Genomic DNA, 13,556 nt, shown 5'->3' with positions numbered 1-13,556 from the left:
ACGTAGCATAGGCGGCTTTGCTTAGAGTAAAACATTAGCGCCTAGATCTCAGAGACTACAAAAGCTATAGCAACCAAATTTGGTATCCACACTCCTTATATATCGGACCGAGACGAGTTTGTTTCAAAATTTCGCCACACCCCCTTCCGCCCCCGCAAAGGATGAAAATCTGGGGATATTCACAAATCTCAAAGACTATTAACGCTAGAGTAACCAAATTTAGTATCCGCACTCCTGTTATATCTCACTATAAAACGTGTATCTCAAAATGTCGCCCCACCCCCTTCCGCCCCCACAAAATACGAAAATCTGTTGCATCCACAATATTGCACATTCGAGAAAACTAAAAACGCAGAATCATAGATAACGACCATATCTATCAGATTGCTGAATCTGGATCAGATCGGATCATTTTTGTAGCCAAAAGCAAGAAATCAATTTGCAGTGGCCGCGCAGCGCCCGACGTCACGCTCAGACTGATTTTCTGTCTCTCTCGCACGCACTCTTTGTCGTGTCGTTTAATATTAGCGGCGTCTGCCGGAGGGGAGCCATACTGACTTAGTATCGGGTATAACTGTAGAGTTGCGGTGTCCGCAGCAACTCACAACGTTCCCCCTCGTTTTACTTATATCCACTGCTTCGAACCTTCCACCACCCAGTCAGTCAGTCCGCTACGTCGAAAGCACCTTACACCTAAAGCTAAGTTCACGGCCACGACTTCTAACAAAAACACACAAACAATATCGAAAAATAAATGCCAAATTGTAACCTTAATTGGAAAAGTTCGGCCGCTTCCAACATTTTGGTGACCTCGACGTGATTGCCATGGACTTGTCGTGTGTTAATGGTTTAACGTAACATTAGCCGTAACGAGCCAAAGATCGTTGTGGCCGATCGTGGCAGTTATAGCGGCCCGCTATTCGTTTTCGCCTCTCTTTCGCCGTCTGCTTCGTGATCGGCTGCACGTATCTCTCTCTCGAGTTCGAACTCGAAATAGTGCAAAACATCTCGATCGTTCGTTTGTGCATAACTGTTGGTTCTTTTTCGGTCGTCGCTTCGCTGTTTTGCCGGCGCATACATTTTGGACATACAGTCAGCACAACATTTATTCGGACACCCGTCTAATTCAGCTTTCTTTATAAATAACTTGAAAAGTATTTAACTTTAACAAACAATTTGTATTTCATTTTGAGCATGGATGTTACTTATACTAATTTTAAACATAAACACAAAAAAAACTTTCTTTGGCATTTAAAAAAAACTTAAAAGTATCAAAAAGGCCACTTTTTTACGCTCAATAATTATTCGGACACATTTTAGTTTGTACGAAAAAAACTGTACGTTTTTCATTTACTTTTTCGGATTACGTTTTCAGCCAAAACGTTTCGTTTTCGTTTTAAGGTGCTCCAGTTGTCACATATTTTTGTTATCGATATGTTTCATTTTTCATCGTTTCTGGCAAATAAAAACAGTTGACCTGGCTGCTTTGTAAAAATACAGCGTGATTTAAATGCCTTTTATTTTTTCAATTGCTTGTTTTGAAGAAAAAGGTCGGCAGAAATTTCGTTATTTAAGAAGATCCAGATTTCATAGATGCAACACTTGTGTATTTAACATGGCTGACGAACTGTGAGTAACAGCATGAAAATTGAAAATTAAATTGCTAATGGTCAAGCTTTCAGAATTGTGAAGTCATTTCGGATCGACAAAAAAACTTTCAAAATGATTTTGGAGAAAGTTCAACCCCATTTAGGTGTTACCTGGAAGCTATCTCCCTCTACGCAATTGGCTTCAGTAATGCGATATCTCGTCACTGGCTGGTACCAATGGGCAGTTTCCAAAGAGAAACATTGGACGCAGTACATTTGGAAGGACTCTTCACAAACTTATTCAGTTGATGGACAGGCTGTTATGTGTTGAGTTCATTTCGTTGCAGATGAATAATCATCAATTGCAACAGTCATATGAATATTTCTATCGTAACTTTAAATTGCCTCGAATTGGTGCCTGTGTGGATGGAACTCACATCAGAATACTAAGGCCTGTACAAAACCACTCCGTGTTCTATAATGGGAAAGGATTTTATAGCATGAATGCCATGGTGGTGTGTAACTACAACATGGAGATAATTGCTATTGATGCCACGCACCCTGATTCCTGCCATGACTCCTTCATTTGGAATCACTCCCCTGCTAGGGAATATTAATGGGTTTGTTTTGGCTGATTCGGGCTACGCTCTAGAGAGTTTTGTTCTGACTCCTTATAGGAGCGCGGAGATAGCCACCTATCAGCACAGATTCCACATAAAGCAAACTGGAGCACGAAATATTACCGAACGCACCATTGGAGTCCTTAAAACCCGATTCCGTTGCTTGCAACGCACTTTAAATTACCCACCAATATTTTGTTGCCAAATTATAAATGTATGCTGTGCCCTGCACAATATTTGTAGAATACGTAATGTCTTAATCGAGGAGGATGTTCGATTTGACGACCCTCTAGACACTGAAAATGAATTCGACGACACTGAAAATAATGGATCATCTATACGCGATGAAATAGCTCAGGCCATTCCTTATTAAAATGCAACATTTTTCATATGTTTTCTTCTTTATATCATTCGATATTCTTAATATCTAATAAAGCTAAGTTTCACAGTAAACTAATAGTAGGAAACTAATTATTTCGAAAATTTGTCCAAAATTTGGCTAAATTTGTCTACAAGCGCCATTCGGACCTCGAGCTTCTCCTTCTCTAACGCTTTCATTCTTTCGAAACGTTCCGAAATTTTGTTGGAAATTGTCGACATTTCATTCGTTGAGGTCCATGGTCTGCGCTGGTCTAGTTCGACGGCGCTTCGGCATGGGCTCCTCCTTCTCTGAGGGTTCGTCCTTCTCTGAGGGTTCCTCCTCAATGGGGTCTTCCATCACGCATTTAACCCCAGTGTCGGCCTCCTTGGTCGTGCGGGGGGAAAGTCCATACGCTGGCCCACCTACTCCTTCCACCATTTCATAGAGGCCACATAGCTTTGCCACTCCCTCCTCCAATTCCCCAAGCGATTGCTGTGCGTAGGGCCCTCCACCTGTAGCTCGAGTTTCTAATTTGTTCTTGGCCAGCTTCTTGCGGATGTTTGTTTTCCAATCTGCCCCAAACCTGAAATTGTAGAATTGAATATAGTAGTGTGCTACCTTTTTTTGTGCAACACGTACCTTTTTTCAACCCAATGCGTCCTTGATTGGCGGCCCAACTGCATTGAGAGCGCCGCAAAGCTCTGCCTACTTGGCATCGACAACAACTCGGTCGCCCTTCACAAATCTTTTTGCCGAGTTCGGGTTTTCTTTCATGAATCCCACCAGGATTTCATCTTGAAGAGATGATTTATGCTTTCCCCTGGATTTTTAAGAACAAAGCGGTAATTTTGAAATTAAAAATTAATTTGCTGCACTTACATTTTGAAGTCCGAATTAAATTGGGTGGGAAACAGCTGTGCTCACCCAGATGTTCTGTTAAGCGCATGTTACAAGCACAGTCTGAGCTGTTACATACACATTTGTGCTGTTATGCGCAAAAATTTATTACTTGCCAACGTTCCGATAACCAAATCGGAATGCGTCAGCTGTTTACACCAAAACGAAATTTGTTGTTGCCGTGGCCAATTTTTTCCGAACCATATTTGAGGTTGGGTTCAAATAAAATTATTTATAAAGAAAGCACAAATTAAATTACCCTGACATAGGTGTCAAGTTTATTTTAATGCATCAATAAGTCATCTATTTTTTTCCTTTTGCAATTAAGGTTCGTTTTGTTGTATAAAAAGCCGTTTACTTTTCATTTCGTCAACGAAAATGTTTTCGTTTTGAACAAAAGTAAATCGGAAAACTTTTGTGAAAGTGAAAAACGGAGCCTGGCTGATTGTCCCCCATTTTTCTGCTCTCAATATTTGGTGGGGCCGCCTTTAGCTTTAATAACAGCTTGTAGACGTCGGCTCATACTTTTTACCAAATAATTGGTTTTATTGGGATTAATTTTCTCCCATTCCGTCATCAGAGCCGTTTTAAGAGTTTCCTTGGAGGAAATTTTATGTTTCCTAATTTTTTTCCAGCAAATCCCAAACGTGCTCTATGGGGTTCAGATCTGGTGACTGCGGCGTCGTTTTTAACTTTTTGCATTGATACAACAGCCATTCTTGTACCAAATACGATGAATGTTTGGGGTCTTTGTCTTGTTGAAACAAGAAATTCTTCGCATCAAGTAACATCCATGCTCATAATGAAATAAAAATTGTTTGTTAAAGTTAAATACTTTTCAAGTTATTTATAAAAAAAAGTTGAAATAGTCGTTTGTCCGAATAAATGTTGTGCTGACTGTACATAAATAAAAAGTGCCGCAAAAGTGAACGCAAAAACATTTTGAACTCGTCTGAACTCGCGCGTTGCATGATTTTATTTAACTGTGATCGACTCATACACTCCGCGTCAATAGTCTATAGCCGAAACCATGGGCAAGATGAAAAATAATAAATGGAAAGGATCGTTGGCTATTGGCAATGACAGTGATACTGTGACATTTGGCGATGCTCCACCTAGTGAAAGGGTTCGTGCGAACGCAGCCACCACCCTGCATCGAGGATTTCCTTCATGCGGCTGAAAGCTAGAGCCATTTTCGACAGGCTAGAGTCCATATGCACAGAGATGGATCCTGAAAAGCTGCGCCAAATGCATGAATATGATCTGTGAGGATTGTTGGAATTATTGACGGTGCTGAAATCTAATTTTATTGTGGCACACCAGTGTGGAGGAAGCGGATTTTGAGTTTATACCAGGAAAATTTGACTCGTCCATCTTATCTTTGAGGACCATTCTGCAGCGTGAGTGGGGCAAGCGTTCACAGCACACGCATTGTTTCACGTTTCAAATGAACCCAAGTGAATCCCAATCCATAATGTACATGGTCAATCGATCGCGATTGACACAGCTGCAGCTGCCCAAGTTCAGCGGAGCCTATACAGAGTGGACAAGCTTCTATTCCATGAACACCGCTGTTATTGATAGTGAAGCAGAGCTGACTTCTATCGAGAAGCTATAGCATTTGCGGTCCTGCTTGAGCGGAGCGGCGTTGGACACCATTAGTTCGTTGGAGATGAGCGAGCCTAATTACAGTACACCATTAGATATTCTCAAAAATCGATTTGCTAATAAACGTCTCATTCTACAGGCACACTGTTTGAGATGCGAAGCGCTTTTAGCACCTATTTGTTTCCAAAATTAAAAAGAGAATTTCTTTTAAACTTTATAATATGTATTTACTTTTGGTGGCTTAGCAGAAGCCGATTGCTTGCTATGTTCAGATACATTTTATGAGGTCGATATGCAAACAATGCGCAGAGAGGTTAGCATAGAACTGAGCAAACGACGGCAGCAGATCAAAGTGATTGCCGGAGTGGAGGCGGCAGATCAAGGTAATTGCCGGAGTGGCGGCGGCAGAGAGCCCTTTTAACGGGAGAGCGCAGCAGCACTGAGGAAAGTCAACATTTGCAAAACCTAGGCGGCTCACTCTGCTCATACAATAACAAAACCAATGCTTAAATGTACTTCCTAATTAATTCTTTGGCGGCTGGCCCGCACATACACACTAGAGAAATATTTGGGCTGGCGCGTGGAGAGTCATCTGTTTTTCAAATTCGGGCGTTTACGGACGCCGCCACCTTACATCTTCACACGTTGGAAGAGCTGGCAGTTAAGGAGGAAATAGCTGATTGCATCATCGTCCACGCACTCTGGAAAAATTTCGACAGGCAGACTAAATGGGAAGCAGCGTCGTCGAATCACGATCTTCCATCCTGGGAGAAATTATCTGCCTTTCTGGAACGAAGATGTCGTACTCTTGAAGGCATTCACCACTCCATGCAAGGGCAAGATGGTGAGGTTAGCAAGTCAGGGAGTCATCATCGAAAATCGTTTGTAGCATCGTGCGCTCCTGTTTCCTGTTTGTTTTGTGAGGGCGTGAACCATATGATTGCCAATTATCAACGGTTCAAAGCTCTATCGCCGAATGATCGTCACAAGGAAGCAAAGAGGCTCTTGTTATGCGTCAATTGCCTACGAAATGGTCATCACTTGAAAGATTGTAAATCATGTCCCTGCCGTACTTACCAATCGAAGCACCACACTCTTCTGCAGTTTTTTCGTCCAACAGAGACATCCCATACTGTTTCTTCAATTGAGCCACAGCCAAATCATACCGCCATGGTTGCATTGTCGCCCTCCTCGCCGCAAGCTCATATATCCCAGCGTCGGTTAGAGCCTGTTCTATTAGCCACCGTTGTCGTTCTCGTCAAAAACAGCGCTGGAACTTTCATGCCATGTCGCGCGCTGTTGGACTCGGGCTCGCACTTGCATTTCGTAACTACTCGTCTAGCTAATCAGCTTCAACTGCGAAAAACTAAGTCGCTTACTGCAGTCTCTGGCATATGAGATACTAGCTTCTCAACTGAAGGTATATCGGTGGATCTCGTTCTAAAATCGCGGATTTCAGATTTCATCACTAGCATCACTGCCGTCGTTGCCCAGAAGATTACGGAGAGTAAACCTTGCGTCTCAATTAGCACTGCTAATTGGCGCAATCCAGCTGGCGCCTGGATTACCTTTGCTGCAGAAGACACATCTCGGATGGATTCTATCTGGTGGCGGGCACTCGGCCCCCAACTCCTCGTCGTTTATCGCAACAAAATCTTCGGATGACACATCCATTTTGGGATGTGGAGCACATCTTTGAGCCAATCGCTAGGGTAACAACGGAGCAACTTCACTGCGAGGAACACTTCGTCAACTTCGAAAACTTGGAGCGCAAGCTCGTGCGTAATCCAGCTCTTTATGAAAAATATTCGGCATTTATGAAGGAGTACCTGTCTCTCGATCATATGTCTTTGGTGCCCAAGGTAATTCGGTCGAGGAAGTGCTAGCTATTATGCGTCAAACCACGGATCGTCTTGCTCGAGGGAATTTTCAATTGCGGAAATGGTGTTCCACTTCCCCTGATGTGCTTTGCAAAGTTCCAGATGCCGAAAGGGAAAGTTTTCTGAAGCTGGATGATGGCAGTGATGTAACCAAAACGCTTGGGCTCATTTGGGAGCCCCATAAGGACAACTTTTTGTTTGCATTTGCTCCTCAAATCGGTATTGGCAAGCACACTAAGCGTTCGGTGTTGTCAACCATTGCACGGTGCTATGATCCCATGGGTTTGATCGGACCTACATTGACAAGAGCGAAAATAATCATGCAGTGCATGTGGAGGGACAAACTGCATTGGGATGAAAGTCTTCCTCAGCCTTTGGAATCGGCCTGGACTGAGTTTTGCAGGGATTTCGCTACAGTGGCCACGCTACATTTCATCGCTACGTACTTCAACCTAAGGCCTTGTTTGAATTACGCAGCGTACTTATTGGCCAATTTGCTTCGCGAAATCAGGAAAATGGATACCTTCGATTGCTCAATCATTTGTTGGTCGGATTCAACTGTGGTCCTGTCTTGGCTATGAAAGGAAACATTCAAATTGAAAGTTTTTGTCTCTAAAAATATCTCTGCCATACAACAACTTACGAGGAGCATGAATTGGCGCTATGTGCCAGCTGAAATGAAACCTGACATTCTGTGGAAGGAAGCCGCGCCTCAGGATCTCTTTATATATTGCACGTTAACCTGCAATGACTGCATCTTTCCAGAAGCGATGCAATTACTGCACCGTCAAGTGGCTCGTGTGACACCAGCAGAAGGCTGTTACGCGCGGATCCCAGGCAAAAGGCAGCCCTCCTCCCGCCCAACCGACCGAGAGGCGCTGCCGCATGACGCTCGGCGCGTAGCCGAACCGAACGCATGAACATGCAGGAAAAATAGCTGTTAGACTAATATACGAGGAAAATTAGAACTAAACTTACTAAGAGAACTAAGCATGCATTCGAAATACAAATACCACTACAATTACTAATTAGGAGAAAAGTATGTGAGTATTAGTAATTTTATAAGAGGAAGGGAATTATTGGTGGATACAATACGGTAGAGGGAATTATAGTCCGAGCATAAAACGGTTCATGTAAGGAATAATTCGATCTACAAAGTGGAAGAGAAAATGGTATATAGTTTTTACTGAATCTAATAGGAATCGTCAAGTTTATGCCGCTCAACAGATCAGAGCTATCCCTTGATCAAGTTGTGCATAAAAATCACAGCAAGCATTTTTCTACGGTTAACTAAGCATGGTCGTGGTGTACTTTGTACTGAGGGAATCATACAGAGGAGCCGTATTCTAAAATCGGTCGATGTGGCGAAGTAGAGTCTTTTTATACCCGATACTCAAAATGAGTATTGGGGTATATTAGATTTGTGGTAAAAGTGGATGTGTGTAACGTCCAGAAGGAATCGTTTCCGACCCCATAAAGTATATATATTCTTGATCAGCATCAATAGCCGAGTCGATTGAGCCCTGTCTGTCTGTCCGTCTGTCCGTCCCCTTCAGCGCCTAGTGCTCAAAGACTATAAGAGCTAGAGCAACGATGTTTTGGATCCAGACTTCTGTGATATGTCACTGCTACAAAAATATTTCAAAACTTCGCCCCGCCCACTTCCGCCCCCACAAAGGACGAAAATCTGTGGCATCCACAATTTTAAAGATATGAGAAAACCAAAAACGTAGAATTGTAGAGAATGACCATATCTTTAAGACTGCGGAATCTGAATTGGATCGTATTATTATTATAGCCAGCATCAAGAAAACAATTTCATTTTTTCTCGCCCTGTCTCTCTCTAACACACACGTAGCATAGGCGGCTTTGCTTAGAGTAAAACATTAGCGCCTAGATTTCAGAGACTATAAAAGCTAGAGCAACCAAATTTGGTATCCACACTCCTAATATATCGGACCGAGACGAGTTTGTTTCAAAATTTCGCCACACCCCCTTCCGCCCCCGCAAAGGATGAAAATCTGGGGATATTCAAAAATCTCAGAGACTATTAAAGCTAGAGTAACCAAATTTGGTATCTGCACTCCTGTTAGATCTTACTATAAAACGTGTATCTTAAAATTTCGCCCCACCCTCTTCCGCCCACACAAAGAACGAAAATCTGTTGCATCCACAATATTGCACATTCGAGAAAACTAAAAACGCAGAATCATAGATAATGACCATATCTATCAGATTGCTGAATCTGGATCAGATCAGATCATTTTTATAGCCAATAGGAACAAATCAATTTTCAGTGGCTACGCAGCGCCCGACGTCACGCTCAGACTGATTTTCTGTCTCTCTCGCACGCACTCTTTGTCGTGTCGTTTAATATTAGCGGCGTCTGCCGGAGGAGAGCCATACTGACTTAGTATCGGGTATAACCGTAGAGTTGCGGTGTCCGCAGCAACTCACAACGTTCCCCCTCGTTTATATTGGGGTCGCCAAATAACTTTGACCACCTCTTTATATCAGGGTAGAAATGTGTTCAGAAAACTTTAGCTCGGCGTCTAATATAACGCCAAGATCATCCACCAGGGTAATTATCTCAAGAGAATCACCACATAGAGTATAGGTAGCAAACAAGGGGATAGAACGATGAAATGTAATTACTTTGCATTTCGAGGCATAAGTTATTGCGACTGAAAGTTATTGAGTTCGGATTTAAAGCGAGAATGAAATGAAATGTCCTTAAATTGGGCACAGAGTTTAACATCATCCGCATGCATAAGTGCTTATGTTAATACCGAGGCAAGTCATTAATAAAGAGTGTAAAAAGTAAGGGGCCTAGATGGCTGCACTGTGGTACTCCCGATGAAACCTTTACTGGTGAAGAGAGGGAGTTTTTGAAGAGGACTCTTTGATGCCTGGAACAAAGATAGCTAGAAATCCATCTCAGGAGATTGGGCGGAAACCCTGAAAGGCCAAGTTTTTGTGAAAGAAGGGAACGGTTTATAGAGTCGAATGCTTTACTTAAGTCGGTGTATATAACATCCGTCTGAAAGTTACCTTGAAAGCCCTTAATAATGAAAGAGGTAAACTCTAACAAGTTCGTGGTGGTTGATCGCCGTCTTATAAATGCATGCTGTGTTGGAGATATAAGTGACTTGCAGAGATGTTGCAAGGGCGGAGTTAATACCTTCTCAAACATTTTGGGAAAAGCGGATAATTTTGCTATACCGCTATTAGTTTTTGCGTCAGACTTGGTATCTTTTTCGTGGAGAGGAAATATAAGCGATATATTACGGATGACCACAGTAGCTTTCCTCAAAATAGGTATTTTTGAAAGATTGGGCAAAAAGATCGGTAATTGCCTGATCATTTTTTGCCGACGTATTAAAAAATGATAGCGAGGAAGGGTGTGCGGACGTTCTACGCTTTCTGTTTACGAAGCAGTAAAACTGTTGGGGGTCCTGTGAAAAACGTATCCTGCATCGTGATAGGTAGTTATTATAGCATTGGGCATTAAGAACTGAAAAGTTCAACCGAGCTATTACATAACGAGATTGAGAAGTAGGAGAACCAACTTCTTGAAATTTGTTATAAAGTCTTGATTTTAAGTTCTTTACACTGGATCCAGATCTAATCGGACAAGAAAGCGGGACACAAGAATTAAAAAATGTGCCGACAGCATTGTAAACGAGGGGGAACGTTGTGAGTTGCTGCGGACACCGCAACTCTACAGTTATACCCGATACTAAGTCAGTATGGCTCTCCTCCGGCAGACGCCGCTAATATTAAACGACACGACAAAGAGTGCGTGCGAGAGAGACAGAAAATCAGTCTGAGCGTGACGTCGGGCGCTGCGTAGCCACTGCAAATTGATTTGTTCCTATTGGCTATAAAAATGATCTGATCTGATCCAGATTCAGCAATCTGATAGATATGGTCATTATCTATGATTCTCGAATGTGCAATATTGTGCATGCAACAGATTTTCGTCCTTTGTGTGGGCGGAAGGGGGTGGGGTGAAATTTTGAGATACACGTTTTATAGTAAAATCTAACAGGAGTGCGGATACCAAATTTGGTTACTCTAGCCTTAATAGTCTTAATAGGTGGTGGTACTCCTCCACCTGCTATCAGTCTGTGCTCTAGCCTGCTTCTCTAGATCGCCTTGCAGCGTTCTGAGGGAGACAGGCACGTTCTCGGTTCTCCTATTCTCCAGCCCGACGCCTTCCTTAGCTAGTACGTCCGCCGCTTCGTTTCCTTCGATGCCCTGGTGGCTGGGAACCCAATAGATCCGCACTGTCTTTGTCGTGCTTAGGATGTCTAATGCCTCCCTGCTCGCCAAGACACTTCTGGAACTGACCGCGGACGACTGCATGGATCTTATCGCCGCTTGGCTGTCGACGAATAGGTTGACCGCATCGTGTGCTCGTTCTGTTAGGAGAGCGACCTCCGCTGCCTTCCCGATGGCAAAAACTTCTGCGTGGAATATGCTGCATTGGTCCGGTAGCTTATACGACAGCCTTATCTCAGGGTCTGTACAGTATAGGCCCGCTCCTACTCCTCCTTCCATCTTGGAGCCGTCTGTGTATATATTGAGGTGCTCAGTTTGGTCCCTTCCAATTTTCCAGTCTTCAGGTCCCAAAGATGTGGTTGTTTTGACGTCAAGGCAAGTTTGGGGGGTCATGTAATCAGTTGATCTGGTCATGTCCCTGCCAATTGAACTGTGCCCGTATCCTTGTATGGATAGGTTTCCTGATGCTATAAGGCGTTGTGCTGCCTTTCCCGCAATCAGGCGAGCGTGAATGTCCAGGGGGTCGATTCCGAGTATAGTTTCGAGTGCTTTTGTTGGGGTTGACTTCAGCGCCCCTGTAATACAGAGCAGAGCCTGTCGCTGAGTCTTTTCCATAAGCTTATGGTATGTCTTCTTTTCAATAGCCTGCCACCACACTAAGGCTCCATACAGCAGAGTTGGTCGCACCACCGAGATGTAGATCCAGTGCATTAGAGCAGGTGACAGGCCCCATGTGCTGCTGAGCATCTTCTTGGATGCATAAAGCGCAATGGTAGCCTACTTCACCCTTTCCACTACATTGGGCCTCCATGCCAGCTTGCTGTCCAGTACTGTGCCTAGGTATTTCACCTGTGATTTTGGAGTCAGCCTAGTTTGGTCAATTTTCGGGGGGGTCCATATCGGTACCTTGTACCTCTTGGTAAAGAGGATGAGGTCCGTCTTGTCCGCGTTGATACTGAGTCCTACCTCTTCCGCCCACTCACGTATCTCCCTGAGTGTACGTTCCATTATGGAGCTGAGGGTCGATGGACATACACCCGTAATAAGTATGCTTATGTCATCTGCATAGGCTGTTATTTTTGGGGCCTTCCTTTCAAATCTCTTAATGAGGTCGTCGACCACCAAATTCCACAGTAGTGGCGATAGGACTCCACCTTGAGGTGTGCCTCTGTGTGCCCCCTTTACCATGGAAGCGGTGCCCCACTCCGATTGCACCCGTCTACAACTTAGGAGGTTTTTGATCCAGACGTTGATTGCAGGGTGTATGTTATTCGCTTCTAGGCGACTTGTTATTGCGGTTGTTGCCACGTTGTTGAATTCTCCTGAGATGTCCACAAATGCTCCCAAAGCATACTTTTTGTTGTGAAGGGCGCTCTCGATGGTGGCTACTAGCGAGTGTAGTGCCGTCTCCACTGATTTCCCCTTGGTGTAGGCGTGTTGGTTTGTTGACATCAGTCCCCCTACCTCATTGCTGATGTGTAAATCCTCAGCTTTTCTAGTGTTTTTAGTAGAAAGGAGGTAAGGCTTATCGGTCTGTAATCCTTGGGACTCACGTGGCTGCACTTTCCTGCCTTAGGGAGGAAGACAACCCTCGAGGTTCTCCATTGGATGGGGATATAGCCCGTACTTAGGCATGCTGAGTATATTGCGAAGAGCCATGGGGTATAACCTCTTTGGTCAACTGCATCATGGCTGGGAATATCCCGTCCAGTCCTGGTGTTTTTATGGCCGCGAAGGAGTCTATGGCCCAGTGGATTCTCTTAGTGGTTAACAGACCTATTGGGGGGTGCTGTTCCTCAGTTGCTAGGTCCTGATGCTCCTTGGCGTCAGTGACCTCGGTGCATCCAGGGAAGTGCGCCTCCATTAGTGCTGTTAGGGCTTCTTTACTGCCCTCTGTCCACTGTCCGTTGTCTAGTTTTAGTTGGCTCTGTACTGTGGGCTGCTTTGAGAGCAGCTTCCGGAGCCTAGCGGTTTCGGGCACTTTCTCAATGTTGGAGCAGAAGTTTCTCCACGAGTTCCTTTGTGCCTTACGTATTTCCTTCTTGTAGCTCCTAAGTAGGATTTTATATTCCTCATTGACAATCTCTTCGTTCGCTTGTTTGGCGATCTTGAAGAATTCCTTGAGGTTGTTCCTTTGGAGAGAGAGATCTCGGTTCCACCAGAGTGGCTTGGACCTCCTCTTCGTTCTCGAGGGTTTGCACGATGCATGGTAGGCGTTCAGTAACTCGTTGGATAGGGTCTTTAGGGACTTTTCTATATCCTCCGCGGATTTCACTGAGCCCGGATTCGCGAGCTTCGAAGTAACAGTCTTTTTAAA

At 44.0% G+C, this 13,556-nt stretch overlaps 1 protein-coding gene and 1 long non-coding RNA gene across 2 annotated transcripts; one reads left to right on the top strand and one right to left on the bottom strand.

The window, feature by feature from the left end:
- Positions 1 to 568: 568 nt before the first annotated feature.
- On the top strand, positions 569 to 1,957 carry LOC117186289. The gene is made up of 2 exons (XR_004471396.1): positions 569 to 1,629; positions 1,683 to 1,957. It is a non-coding gene; the product is annotated as an uncharacterized LOC117186289 (long non-coding RNA).
- A 709-nt stretch (positions 1,958 to 2,666) lies between these two features.
- LOC117186285 lies at positions 2,667 to 3,540 on the bottom strand. Its single transcript, XM_033386843.1, has 3 exons — positions 3,450 to 3,540; positions 3,210 to 3,390; positions 2,667 to 3,153 (listed from the first exon to the last, which is right to left on the bottom strand). The coding sequence occupies exons 2-3, from the start codon at positions 3,284 to 3,286 to the stop codon at positions 2,811 to 2,813; spliced, it is 420 nt and encodes a 139-aa protein (XP_033242734.1). The 5' UTR covers positions 3,287 to 3,390; positions 3,450 to 3,540; the 3' UTR covers positions 2,667 to 2,810.
- Positions 3,541 to 13,556: the final 10,016 nt, after the last annotated feature.

Source organism: Drosophila miranda, chromosome XR (assembly GCF_003369915.1).
Source record: "Drosophila miranda strain MSH22 chromosome XR, D.miranda_PacBio2.1, whole genome shotgun sequence".
NCBI classification, from domain to species: Eukaryota; Metazoa; Arthropoda; class Insecta; order Diptera; family Drosophilidae; genus Drosophila; species Drosophila miranda.
Note: the sequence above shows the minus strand (reverse complement) of the source record. Positions and strands in the feature narration are given on the sequence as shown.

Coding starts and splice junctions, on each gene's coding strand:
- LOC117186285 (XM_033386843.1), bottom strand. CDS start 3,286: ATGCCAAGTAGGCAGAGCTTTGCGGCGCTCTCAATGCAGTTGGGCCGC. Junction 3,154..3,209: donor ACGCATTGGGTTGAAAAAAG/GTACGTGTTGCA, acceptor CTACAATTTCAG/GTTTGGGGCAGATTGGAAAA.